The 15,266-nt window shown below is 25.2% G+C and overlaps 1 protein-coding gene across 1 annotated transcript in view; it reads right to left on the reverse strand.

Moving 5' to 3' along the window:
- The window catches only part of side-VI (sidestep VI transmembrane protein), a 663,002-nt gene that overhangs the window by 209,910 nt on the left and 437,826 nt on the right, over window positions 1-15,266 (reverse strand). The window contains exon 8 of the mRNA XM_075289298.1: window positions 3,486-3,686. Within this exon, the coding sequence (XP_075145413.1) occupies window positions 3,486-3,686 (201 nt within the window). The remainder of the gene's footprint in view (window positions 1-3,485; window positions 3,687-15,266) is intronic.

The following is a 15,266-nucleotide window of genomic DNA, read 5'->3' on the forward strand; positions in this document are numbered from 1 at the left end:
TTAAAAAATTTTCTATAGAAATAAAATTTTGAAAAAATTTACTATAGACATAAAATTTTGAAAAAATTTTCTATAGAAATAAAATGTTGACAAAATTTTCTATAGCACTATATATGAAATTTGGATAAAAGTTTCCATAGAACTAAAATTTGGACAACATTTTCTATAGAAATAAAATTTTACAAAATTTTCTATAGAAATAAAATTTTGACAAAATTTTCTACAGAAATAAAATGTTGACACAATTTTCTATAGAAATAAAAATTTAAAAAAAAAATTCTCTAGAAATAAAATTTTTGACAAAATTTTCAATAGCAATATAAATGAAATTTGGATAAAAGTTTCCATAGACCTACAATTTGGACAACATTTTCTATAGAACTAAAATTTTGACAAAATTTTCTATAGAAATAAAATTTTGGCACAATTTTCTATAGAAATAAAATGTTGACACAATTTTCTATAGAAATAAAAATTTAAAAAATTTTCTATAGAAATAAAATTTTTACATAATTTTCTATAGAAATAAAATTTTGAAAAAATTTTCTATAGAAATAAAATTTTGAAAAAATTTACAATAGAAATAAAATTTTGACAAAATTTTCTATAGCAATATAAATGAAATTTGGATAAAAGTTTCCATAGAACTAAAATTTGGACAACATTTTCTATAGAAATAAAATTTTACAAAATTTTCTATAGAAATAAAATTTTGACAAAATTTTCTACAGAAATAAAATGTTGACACAATTTTCTATAGAAATAAAAATTTAAATTATTTTCTATAGAAATAAAATTTTGACATAATTTTCTATAGAAATAAAATTTTGAAAAAAATTTCTATAGAAATAAAATTTTGAAAAAATTTTCTATAGAAATAAAATTTTGACAAAATTTTCTATAGCAATATAAATGAAATTTGGATAAGAGTTTCCATAGAACTAAAATTTGGACAACATTTTATATAGCAATAGAAATGAAATGTGGACAAAAGTTTCATAGAACTAAAATAGAAATAGATTTTTGACATAAGTTTATATATAAATTTAATTTAGATAAAATATTCTACAGAAAAAAAAGTTGGACAAAAATTTCCATAGAAATAGAATTTTGACGAAATTTCCTACAGAAACAAAATTTTGACAAAATTTGCAATAGAAATACAATTTTGACAAAATTATCTAAAGCAATAGAAATGAAATTTGAACGAAAGTTTCCATAGAACTAAAATTTGGACAAAATTTTCAATAGAAATAAAATTTGGGCAAGTTTTTATACAAATTAAATTTAGAGAAAATTTTCTATTGAAATAGAATTTTGACAAAATTTCCTACAGAAATAAAATTTTGACAAAATTTTCAATAGAAATAAAATTATGACAAAATTTTCTATAAAAATAAAATTTTGACAAAATTTTCGATAAAAATAAAGTTTTGACAAATTTTTTCAATAGAAATTAAATTTTCACAAAATTTTCTAAAACAATAGAAATGAAATTTGGGCAAGATTTTACACAAATTAAATTTACAGAAAATTTTCTATAGAAATAGAATTTTGACAAAAATTTCTACGGAAATAAAATTTTAACAAAATTATCTATAGAAAAAAAATTTTAACAAAATTGTCTATGGAAATAAAATTTTGCAAAAATTTTGTACAGAAATAAACTTTAAAAAATTTTGTATAGATACAAAATTATGCAAAAATTTTTTGGAGGAAGAAAATTTTGAAAAATTTTATATAGAAATAAAATTTTGCAAAAATTTCTATAGAAATAATATTTTCCAAAAATTTCTAAAGAAATAAAATTTTCCAAAAATTTTCTATAGAAATATAAGTTGGTCAAAACTTTCTATAGAAGTAAAATTTTAACACATTTTCTATAGAAATAGAATTTTGACAAAATTTTCTATACTCATTCGTTTTGTTTGTCATTGTTGGCTTCTCTTCAATCGTTATTGTTGTTTTTGATCTCAGCTTAAAGCCATGCATTGACTAAACTACAAGTGTAGCTTAACCAACAGAGGAAAAGTATGCATGTCAAATTTATTTGGGCAAAGCCCTATAGACTGCAAGATGGTTGGATGTACAGCTGTTTCGGAATTACCACATTCCTCTGTTGGTTAAGCTACACTTGTAGTTTAGTCAATGCATGGCTTTAAGCTGAGATCAAAAACAACAATAACGATTGAAGAGAAGCCAACAATAACAAACAAAACGAAAAACACTTTGGACAAAATTTTCTATAGGGAAAAAATTTTTTAGAAAATATTCTGTAGAAATAAAATTTTGCAAAGATTTCTACAGAAGTAGAATTTTTGGAAAATTTTCTATAAAAATAAAATTTTGACAAATTTTCTATGCCAGTAAAATTTTGACAAAATTTTTTATACAAATAAAATTTTGACAAAATTTTCTATAGAAATGAAATTTTGAAATTTTCCATATCGATGTCTCCATTCCAAAGTATGCTAAGTCTAAAAAGTGAATTTTGCAGGAAACAAGTTCAAAGTTTTTTTTTTTTGGAATTTCTGAAAAACCGTATAAGATATAAATTCACTTGTTTTTCGGTTTTAAAATCATGTTTATTGTAGTTTTTTTTAGTATGTACGAATTCAAAATAATGATAATGGAACATGGCTCAAAATGACATAGACCACTTTAGACCGAACAAAGCTTTTTGCCCATTTTGGATTGGAAATTTTTAAAACTTTAGTCACTGGCAATATTAACCATACAACCGTACAATATTAACCATAACATATGATAGAAGTGTCCAATAAATGCGAACTTTGGACAGAATGCAATTCACATTAATCGGAATAAAAAACAACGAACTCCATCAAAAATGCAAATGAGGATATCGATATATAAAATTTTGACAAAATTTTCCATATATAAAATTTTGACATATTTTTTTAAAGAAATACAATTTTGACAAAAATTTTTAAAGAAATACAATTTTGACAAAAATTTCTATAGAAATAAAATTAAGGGAAAATTTTCTATAGAAATAAAATTTTGACAAAATTTCATGTAGAAATGAAATTCAGAGCAAAGTTTTCTATAAAAATAAAGTGTTGAGAAAATTTTCCATAAATATCAAATGTTGACAAAATTTTCTATAGAAATAAAATTTTGACAAAATTTTCTATAGAAATAAAATTAAATTACAAACTATAAGTTTTAAATATTTTCATTAATCGTACCAGATATCGTATCATATATGATATTTTACATTATAATATTACTATTTCTACTTCACAATATATACATAAAAAATGTCATAATAAATTATTTTCAAAATTTCCCCCCACACTCAAGGCCTATATTTGTTATGGCAAACAATCGTTGTCCGCAGAATTACATTACTTTATTATTAATAATACTATGGATATTTTTGTATGTACTTTTTTGTTTGCTAACAATTACATGAGATTATATGATAGATAGTTGTTTGTTGAAAAAAAAACTTGTATACTTACAATACAATTCAATTGTGATATTTGTAGAGACATATTTCTTGTGAAAATTGCTCGCCTGACATGTATAGACTGCATGTTGATGGATTCGTGACAAATTCCGCACCACTAATTTGCTGTTTATCGTATTATCGTAGCTGTAATCGACAACGCTATTTTGAATTTGGCCATTCATGAGCCAGGTCACAGTTGGTGGAGGTTTACCTAAAGGACGATAGTTGAGAAACGAGAAGGAGAGAAAATTTTATTAATAAAACCATAGAGATAAAAAGTGAAATTAATAATAAAAATTACACATATATAATGGGAGAGAACATATGGTTTTTATTACGTTTGATTTTTTTCCAAATTTATCATAGATATTAATCCTTAAGCATATTATGGTGTTGGTTACCTTGGGCCACAAAGGATAAACGTTTTGTAAATTAAAAAAAAATTCATTTCTATTTTATTCATTTCACTATTATCCTAAATAATTTTGTAATATTTAAATTTATTTTACAAAATTAAATTTATTACTTTTCTCAGCAAAAAGAAACAAATATTTTCGACTGCTTGCCATCATTCTTTTGTAAGGTAAAGTTTTTATTTTTGTTCATTTCATTATTTTTCCATTAAGTAAATCTGTCAATCAATTTGTATACAAGTCCTTTAATCTATCAAACACAGCTATGTTGTGAGAAAAAGTAAATTTCACCCTTGCTGGCAATTTGGTAATTATATTTTTTCCCAGACCATCATGCTTCAACATTAAGAAATTTTATTTTATTTTGTCTTTTGAAAAGTAAAATAATTGTTTTCATTTTTCTTATATGCTAAATAGAAGAAATAAATAGAAAAAATTCTAATACAATTTTAACCACAAAAAAATTGATCAAATTGATGGAAATTCGATAATCCCTTTTGGTAAAATTTTCTGTAAAAATTCATGGAGAGAATTGTAGAACTTCCACATAATATATAGGGGTCAAGAACACACACCTCTAATCTGAATTTTAAAACTCTGATTTGGAAAGTTTTGCACTAAAAATATTATTATTCCTATTTTCCTAAATTGTAAGATATTTTAATGACAACTTCTGCATAACATTCACCATTGTGAATTTTTTGCTATCGTCCCAGCAAAAAAGTGTAGAACAAAAATGATGATAATTTTGCATCAAGAACTGGTCCAAAAATTGGATCAAAAGCAATGAATTCTGCGTGGATTTTTAAGTATTGTTGCATTGATTCTGCATTATTTCTTCGGGCTTGATGTTATTTAATTTGAAAAATAAGAAAAAAATTCTCTATAAATGAAATTTTGACAAAATTTTCTATAGAAATCAAATTTTGACAAAATTTTCTATAGAAATACAATTTTGACAAAATTTTCTATAGAAATAAAATTTTGAAAAAATTTCTATAGAAAAAAAATTTTGGCAAAATTTTCTATAGAAATAATATTTTGACTAAATTTTCTATAGAAATAAAATGTCGACAAAATTTTCTATAGAAATAAAATTTTGACAAATTTTTCTGTAGAAATAAAATTTTGACCAAATATTCTATAGAAATAAAATTTTGACAAAATTTTCTATAGAAATAAAATTTTGACAAAATTTTCTATAGAAATAATATTTTGACAAATTTTTCTATAGAAATAAGATTTTGACAAAATTTTCTATAAAAATAAAATTACAACAAAATCTTCTATATAATTAAAAATTTTGAAAAATTTTTCTATAGAAATAAAATTTTGACAAAATTTTCTATAGAAATAAAATTTTGACTAAATTTTCTATAGAAATAACATTTTGACAAAATTTTCTATAGAAATAAAATTTTGACAAAATTTTACATAGAAATAAAATTTTGACAAAATTTTCTATAGAAATAAAATTTTGACAAAAATTTCTATAGAAATAAAATTTTGAAAAAAATTTCTATAGAAATAAAATGATGATAAAATTTTCTATAGAAGTAAAATGTTGACAAAATTTTCTATAGAAATACAATTTTGACAAATTTTTCTATAGAAATAAAATTTTGACCAAATATTCTATAGAAAAAAATTTTGACAAAATTTTCGATAGAAATAAAATTTTGACAAAATTTTCTATAGAAATGAAATGTTGACAAAATTTTCTATAGAAATAGAATTTTGACAAATTTAGACAAATTTTTCTATAGAAATAAAATTTAAAATTTGACAAAATTTTCTATAGAAATAAAATTTTGACAAAAATTTCTATAGAAATAAATTTCGAAAAAAAAATTCTATAGAAATAAAATGATGATAAAATTTTCTATAGAAATAAAATTTTGACAAAATTTTCTATAGAAATAAAATGTTGACAAAATTTTCTATAGAAATAGAATTTTGACAAATTTTTCTATAGAAATAAAAATTTTGACAAAATTTTCTATAGAAATAAAATTTTGACAATATTTTCTATAGAAATAAAATTTTGACAATATTTTCTATAGAAATAAAATTTTGACAAAATTTTCTATAGAAATAAAATTTTGACAAAATTTTCTATAGAAATAAAATTTTGACAAAATTTTCTATAGAAATATTAAAATTTTGAAAAAAATTTTCTAAAGAAATAACATTTTGACAAATTTTTTTATAGAAATAAAATTATGACAAAAAATTTCTATAGAAATAAAATTTTGACAAAATTTTCTACAGAAATAAAATTTTGAAAAATTTTGCTATAGAAATAATATTTTGACAAAATTTTCTATAGAAATAAAATTTTGACAAAATTTTCTATAGAAATAAAATTTTGACAAAATTTTCTATAGAAATAAAATTTTGACAAAATTTTAAATAGATATAAAATTATGACAAAGAAATTTTAAAGAAATAAATTTATAAGAAAAATGTCTATAGAAATACAATTTTGATAATACTTTCTACACGAATAAAATTTTTATTTTAAAATAAAAATAAAATTATGGCAAAAATTTCCTTAGAAATAAAATTTTGACAAAATTTTCTATAGAAATAAAATTATAGCAAAATTTCCTATAGAAATAAAATCATGGCAAACATTTCTATAGAAATAAAATTTTCATAAAACTTTCTACAGGAATAAAATTTTTACAAAACTTTATATAAAAATTTAATTTTGCAAAAACTTTCTATAAAAATAAAATTTTTAAAAAATTTTCTATTGAAATTAAATTTTGACAAAATATTCTATAGAAATAAAATTTTAGCAAAATTGTCTATACGAATAGAATTTTGGGAATATTTTCGATAAAAAAAAATTAAGACAAGTATATTCGGCCGTAAGTTCGTCTAGGCCGAAGCTTATGTACCCTCCACCATGGATTGCGTAGAAACATCTACTGAAGACTGTCATCCGCAATCGAATTACTTGGGTTGCGGTAACTTTTGCCGATGACAAGGTATCTTAAAATTTTGACAACATTCTCTATAGAACTAAAATTTTGACAACATTTTCTACAGAAATAACATTTTGCCAAAATTTTCTATAGGAATAAAATTTCGACAAATTTTGCTAGATTATTTTTGCTCGAGTGGCAAGCATGATTATGAACCGATATGGACCAAATTTTGTGTGATTGGGGATCGGCTATATATAACTATAGACCGATATGGACCAATTTTGGCATGGTTATTAGCGGCCATATATTAACACCACGTTGCAAATTTCAACCGGATCGGATGAATTTTGCTCGTCCAAGTGGCTCCGGAGTTCAAATCTGGGGATCGGTTTATATAGGGGCTATATATAATTATGGACTGATATGGACCAATTTTTGCATGCAGTAGAGACCATATATTAACACCATGTACCAAATTTCAGCCAGATCGGATGAAATTTGCTTCTCTTAGAGCAATCGCAAGCAAAATTTGGGGGTCCAATTTTTGAATGGTTCTTAGAAACCATATAATAACACCACGTACCAAATTTTAACCGGATCGGATGAATTTTGCTCCTCTAGGAGGCTCCGGAGTTCAAATCTGGGGATCGGTTTATATGGGGGCTATATATAATTATGGACCGATATGGACCAATTTTTGCATGGTTAGTTGAGACCATATATTAACACCATGTACCAAATTTCAGCCGGATCGGATGAAATTTGCTTCTCTTAGAGCAATCGCAAGCAAAATTTGGGGGTCCGTTTATATGGGGGCTATACGTAAAAGTGGACCGATATGGACCAATTTTTGCATGGTTGTTAGAGACCATATACAAACACCTTGTACCAAATTTCAGCCGGATCGGTTGAAATTTGCTTCTCTTAGAGGCCTCGCAAGCCAAATTTGGGGTTCCGTTTATATGGGGGCTATACGTAAAAGTGTACCGATATGGCCCATTTGCAATACCGTCCGACCTACATCAATAACAACTACTTTGTGCCAAGTTTCAAGTCGATAGCTTGTTTCGTTCGGAAGTTAGCGTGATTTCAACAGACGGACGGACGTGCTCAGATCGACTCAGAATTTCACCACGGCCCAGAATATATATACTTTATGGGGTCTTAGAGCAATATTTCGATGTGTTACAAACAATGACAAAGTTAATATACCCCTCATCCTATGGTGGAGGGTATAAAAATGGCTTTTATACCTTTTTGCATTTAATTTCAATTATATGAATCATACTCTTCTAACAAAAAAATTATAATAAATTTTATGATATTTATTTTATTTTGTTTTGTTTTCTTTATGGCTAAACATCTATTGTTCATTTTGCTAATAAAGGGTGATTCTTTTGAGGTTAGGATTTTCATGCATTAGTATTTGACAGATCACGTGGGATTTCAGACATGGTGTCAAAGAGAAAGATGCTCAGTATGCTTTGACATTTCATCATGAATAGACGAACGATCTGCCACAACGTCGAATTTTCAGTGAATGGGCCCTAGAAAAGTTGGCAGAAAATCCGCTTTTTTATCGACAAATTTTGTTCAGCGATGAGGCTCATTTCTGGTTGAATGGCTACGTAAATAAGCAAAATTGCCGCATTTGGAGTGAAGAGCAACCAGAAGCCGTTCAAGAACTGCCCATGCATCCCGAAAAATGCACTGTTTGGTGTGGTTTGTACGCTGGTGGAATCATTGGAACGTATTTTTTCAAAGATGCTGTTGGACGCAACGTTACGGTGAATGGCGATCGCTATCGTTCGATGCTAACAAACTTTTTGTTGCCAAAAATGGAAGAACTGAACTTGGTTGACATGTGGTTTCAACAAGATGGCGCTACATGCCACACAGCTTGCGATTCTATGGCCATTTTGAGGGAAAACTTCGGAGAACAATTCATCTCAAGAAATGGACCGGTAAGTTGGCCACCAAGATCATGCGATTTGACGCCTTTAGACTATTTTTTGTGGGGCTACGTCAAGTCTAAAGTCTACAGAAATAAGCCAGCAACTATTCCAGCTTTGGAAGACAACATTTCCGAAGAAATTCGGGCTACTCCGGCCGAAATGCTCGAAAAAGTTGCCCAAAATTGGACTTTCCGAATGGACCACCTAAGACGCAGCCGCGGTCAACATTTAAATGAAATTATCTTCAAAAAGTAAATGTCATGGACCAATCTAACGTTTCAAATAAAGAACCGATGAGATTTTGCAAATTTTATGCGTTTTTTTTAAAAAAAAAGTTATCAAGCTCTTAACAAATCACCCTTTATATATAAACATATATGACCATTCATAGGTGAAAATGCGAGCGTATGTATGTGTGCCTTATTTGTAGGTATTTCCTAAAGACCATTGAAGAAGTCTTTGCCTGGCATAAGGTAAGACAAAGAAAGTAATCAAGAAAACGCAATGTTATTATTTATCAAAAACAAAACCATTCTCTCTCTCTCTCCACATTGAGATCTTCTCAGTTATGCCGTTATTTCCTAAATCTTAATATCCGTGGGTTTGTTTAGATGTTAGAATATAGGAAGCCATTTACGGTGTGTAAACATTAAACACAGTGTTGCCAACTCCCCAAGGCCAAAAAGCACCAAAAATATAATATAAATTCTAACATACTACCTTCCACCACAAAATCGAAAATTAAATGCTCTACTAAAAAAAAAAAAATAAAAAAAAAAAATAAAAAAAACTTCCGAAGATGTATTATAGAGCTTTTGTGAATTGAATTTTAAGAAGTTAAGGTGGGTATTAAGATCGAGTTTAGCTGCTAAAAGAGTAATTTTTTTCACAACTACTTTTCTTTAATAATTCATTTTAAGGAATACAAACTTTGTGAAAATCTGTTTTTGGCTATTCCCCATCAAGTTATAATCTAATTTGCTGCAAAATATGCATAATTTTATGCCTTTTTTACTGATATAGTTTTCACTTTAGCGGCAAAACTCGAACTTTGTACTCACCATTATGAACCGCTGTTCAAGTATACACTTTGATCAGTTTTAATGCTTTCGTCCAATTCATTTTGATCAGTGATATTTTTCAACTTTCAAAATATTAATATATGGAAGGAGTCTATTGCTTATTTCAGTTATGCGTGCTTTTGTGAATTTAATACACACGTTTTTAATGACATCTTTACCAAATTCAAAAATTCGACTCTCATCGCTCGACTTTCCTACAGAATACCCTAAATAACAATATTAATTAAAAAATAATCAATACCAACTTCAAAACAATCAAATTCTATATTTGGCAATAAATTTGAGTTTCTTCGGCTCTTGAAAGTCTAATCAAAATTTTTGTATCAATTAAACTTAATACTGTTCGAAATAAAAAAGCTCCAAAAGCACTAAATGAAAATGCCAGAAAGCACCAAGTTGGTGCTTTTTTTGAAAAGGCACCAAAAAGGCAATTTGGTGCTTTTTAGAAATCAAAAAGCACTAAATTTGGTGCTAAAAGCACCAAATTGGCAACACTGATTAAACAATGCCAGCACACTAGCTCACTCTCCCTCTCTCCTTCTCTCACTCTCCCACAAACATATCAATAAACAAGCAAACATCGTCAGCTATATTTTTCGAGCATTTGGAAATGCTCAACTATACACACATACACACACACATACACACACACCTAAAAACACACGTATTCACACATCTATAAATAAAAACCATTTAGGTTTTTTCTTCCATCCATGATGAAGATGAGTATAAGGGAAGATCCTTGTGGTGATTTTTGTTCTTTGTTCTTTTTTTTTTTTTTTTTTTTTGTTTGTACCACCAGATGCGTTAGAATAAATGGACTATTTAATTGTTTTATTAAGTTCATAAAGTATAAGAGTAAGTAGAAATATAAAAGACAACAAAAACTTTTGGGCCATATGAAGTTCACAGTATGGAAATAATAACCACAAATTGCTTTTCTTACAATTTATGAATCGGTAATAGAGTATGGTCTCTTCACAATAGCAATAATTCAAGATAAAATGTTTAGGAGAAGACAGTGTGTGAGAAAAAGAGAGGAAGTGAGAGACCGATAAATTTTGAGGAGTAGAGAAATGAGGTAAGTGCCGACCGTAATGCTAATGTCAGAGTAATTCTATGTAAGACAAATGAGTCTAAATCGAACATCACAACATCAAAGAGAAAGGATCAAGCGAACACCTCCTTCGGTAAGTGTATTGCGTTATGTGTAAGGAATTAGCGAGCTTTGGTTAATGATTGCTTTAGAGACCTTGGCCAAGTGAAAAGCTGATTGTTAAAGATTTTGAAAAAAATCAGGTTGTTCCAAGTGCATGATAACTCCTTCCGAAAATGGTCCCATAGGCGGAAAATGTAATGGATTTGGGTTGTAATATATATCGAATTTCTCTAAAATAGTAAAGCATCGTCGCACTACTCTACATCAATTTAAAAACTTGGAAAAATAGGCCAGAAGAAAAACGTTTTCTTTCAGCATTTTTAATGCCTCGGTTTTATTTAATATATTTCCCCCAATATTGTGATTTTTTTACCCACTTGAAAACAACAAACAAATCTATTTTCTTTCTCCAGAAAATAAAAACAAATACAAAATCACAAAATAAATCTTTAAATTGCTTAGAGCGTATGCATATGCCATTTGCTTGCCACCTATGGCCTTATATGTCTTTTCCAAAATGCCATAGATATACCACAATACATCATGATAGCGCTAATATATTTCACCTTTTTTTGCACATGAATTTAGACAGGCATTGCTAATCTAGTTCCATAGAAAACATTATCCCAGGCTTATTGTGCCGATCAATCAAACTCAAATGTAATTGTCTTTATATGTAAAATAAAAAGATTTGTTTTTAAATGGAATTGTCTAAAAGACATTCAAAAATTGACAGAATGATGGGTAGATATTTAAGATGGTAGGGAAAGGGGCAGGGGGGTGGTATGATTTTAATATAGACAAAGGAAAATATAAACAAAAATCAGGTTTGCTGTGGAAATTTAAGTGGAGACAAAATTTTTAGGAATTTAAGAAAGTTGTCGAAAAATTAAATATAAGCAAATCTTAATTGGTTTGATTGCCTATATTAATTGTATGTATGGTCTAAATATTATATGTGGTATTTTTATATTTTGTTTGCATATATAAAGACCTTAAAGGCCCGTTTTAAAATTAATACAAAAAATAATAAATTTTCAAGGTCGAACAAAATCCTGCAGAACAAAGTATGATAATATATTAAAAACTAGATTATATACATTAATTTTATTAATGGTTTAATTATTAAAACTTTTACTTTTATAAAAAAAAAAAAAAAATCCCTCTTTGTTATGCCCTACACCATAGGATGGGGGTAACATAACTTTGTCATTCCGTTTGTAACACACCGAAATATTGATCTAAAACCCCATAAAATATTTACATTCTGGGTCGTGGTGAAATTCTGAGCCGATCTAAGCATGTCCGTCCGTCCGTCTGTTCAAATCACGGTAACTTCAGAACGAAACAAGCTATCGAAACTTGGCACAAGTAGTTGTTATTGATGTAGATCGGATGGTATTGCAAATGGGCCATATCGGTCCCCGTTTACGTAGCCCCCATATAAACAGACCCCCAAAGTTGGCTTGCCGATCCTCTAAGAGAAACAAATTTCATCGATCTGGCTGAAATTTGGCACGTGGTGTTACTATATGGTTTCTATAATTATATATAGCCCCCATATAAACCGATCCCCAGATTTGACCTCCGGAGCCTATTGGAGGACTCAAACTCATCCGATCCGGTTAAAATTCGGAATGTGGTTTTAGTATATGGTAATTAACAACCATGCAAAAATTGGTCCATAATGGTCCATAATTATATATAGTCCCCATATAAACAGATTCCCAAATTTGATATCCGGATCCTCTTGGAGGAGCACAATTCATCCGATCAGGTTGAAATTTGGTACGTGGTATTAGTTTGTGGTCCCTAACAACCGCGGAAAAAATTATCATATAATATTTTAATTATTTTAATATTTTATTTTATTTTATTTTATAATATTTTATTTCATTTTATTTTATTTTATTTTATAATATTTTATTTTATTTTATTTTATTTTATTTTATTTATTGTTTATTGTAATCATACAGTACTTTGTTTTATTTTATTTTATATCATTGTATTGTATTTTATCAAAAATTTGTTTTATTTTATTTTACTTGACCTAATTATATTTTATTTTTTTTTTTCAAAAATTATTTTTTAATTTTCATTTAAATTTTCTAAAAATATTAATAAATAATAAATAAAAATATAAAACAAAATAATATTAATATGTTAAACTCACAATAAAAGAGGACAATTTTTATTTAGACTGAAGGAAATGATCAAAAATAATTTTTAATGGATTTTCCAATGAATCTATAGTCGATTTTGGATATAAAAAACGTAAACATTAACTTTTATATCCCTAGAAGAACTTTAAGAATGGCTTTTGCAGGTTTTTGGAAAAACATAAAAAAGACAAAAATCGTTTGCCAAAAATGTCCACATCTTCAAAGTTTAAAGTTAAAGACTTGCCTGATTTTTGAACCATCTTAACTTGCTCATATTAAAATCTTCAAAAAACATTGCGTGATTTTCGCAATTTATTTTATATTTAACGACGGCATTTTACAGACCCCAAAACAGGAAGTTTTAACAAAAAAAAAAGTAAAATTGAAAATATTGTAATGGATGTAGCTTTTTTTGCACAACTTTCTTCAATGTCTGCTTCCTTTAAATTGTACGAATAGGTTAAAGGATTTCGTGTGAAAATCCAAGTTAAGGTGTAGGCAGTCCGTGTTGTTTACGAGGCGTTAGTTTATTTTTTTTGTTTGTTTTTAGTCGGGGAGGAGTTTTTGGTTTGAAGTGAAATTTGTCGCTAAAGTTTATGTTTCCTACACCCAACTTTTGGCAGCAGTATCATCAATCAAAGTTAACCAACACTCCAATTGGCTTGGATATGATTAAGCCATTTTTTTGTATTATGCGAAATTAAATGAAGTTTGCATATTTTCTTAACCCAATTATATTAAGGGATAAGAAAGTAATTAAGGTAATTAAACTAAGTGGGACAAATATAATAAAATAAAGTAAAATAAAATAAAATAATATAATATAAAATAAACTAATATAAAATAAAACAAAATAAGATAAAATAAAAAAAAATCAAAAAATAAAATAAAATAAAATCAAATAAAAAAATATAAAATAATATAAAACAAAATAAAATAAAATAAAATAAAATAAAATAAAATAAAATAAAACAAAACAAAACAAAACAAAACAAAATAAAATAAAATAAAACAAAACAAAACAAAACAAAATAAAATAAAATAAAATAAAACAAAATAAAATAAAATAAAATAAAATAAAATAAAATAAAACAAAACAAAATAAAATAAAATAAAATAAAATAAAATAAAATAAAATAAAATAAAGTAAAATAAAATAATATAATATAAAATAAAATCAAATAATATAAAATAATAAAATAAAATAAAAATAAAATAAAATAAATAAAATTAAATTAAATGAAATAATATAATATAAAATAATATAATAAAATAAAGTAAAATAATATAAAATAACACAAAATAAAATAAAATAAAATAAAATTAAATAAAGTAAAATAAAGTAAAATAAAATAAAATAAAATAAAATAAAATAAAATAAAATAAAATAAAATAAAATAAAATAAAATAAAATAAAATAATATAATATAAAATGAAATAAAATAAAATAAAATAAAATAATATAATATAAAATAATAAAATAAAATAAAATAAAATAAAAAAATAAAATAAAATTAAATATAATAAAATAATATAAAACAAAATAAAATATAATAAAAAACATAAAACAAAACAAAATAAAATAAAAAATAAAATAAAATAAATTAAATAAAATAAATTAAATAAAATAATATAATATAAAAGAAAATAAAATAAAATAAAACAAAAACTAAAATAAAACAAAATAAAATAAAATAATATAAAATAACACAAAATAAAATAAACTAAAGTAAAATAAAGTAAAATAAAATAAAATAAAGTAATATAAAATAAAAAAAGTAAAATAAAATAACACAAAATAAAATAAAATAAAATAAAATAAAATAAAATAAAATAAAATAAAATAAAACAAAATAAAATAAAATAAAGTAAAATAAAATAAAATAAACTAATATAAAATAAAACAAAATAAGATAAAATAAAATAAAAAAATAAAATAAAATCACATCAAATAAAATAATATAAAACAAAATAAAATAAAATAAAATAAAATAAAATAACATAAAATAAAATCAAATAAAATAAAACAAAATAAAACAAAATAAAATAAAATCAAATAAAGTAAAATAAAATAAAATTAAGTA

Source organism: Haematobia irritans, chromosome 1, assembly GCF_050003625.1.
Source record: "Haematobia irritans isolate KBUSLIRL chromosome 1, ASM5000362v1, whole genome shotgun sequence".
NCBI classification, from domain to species: Eukaryota; Metazoa; Arthropoda; class Insecta; order Diptera; family Muscidae; genus Haematobia; species Haematobia irritans.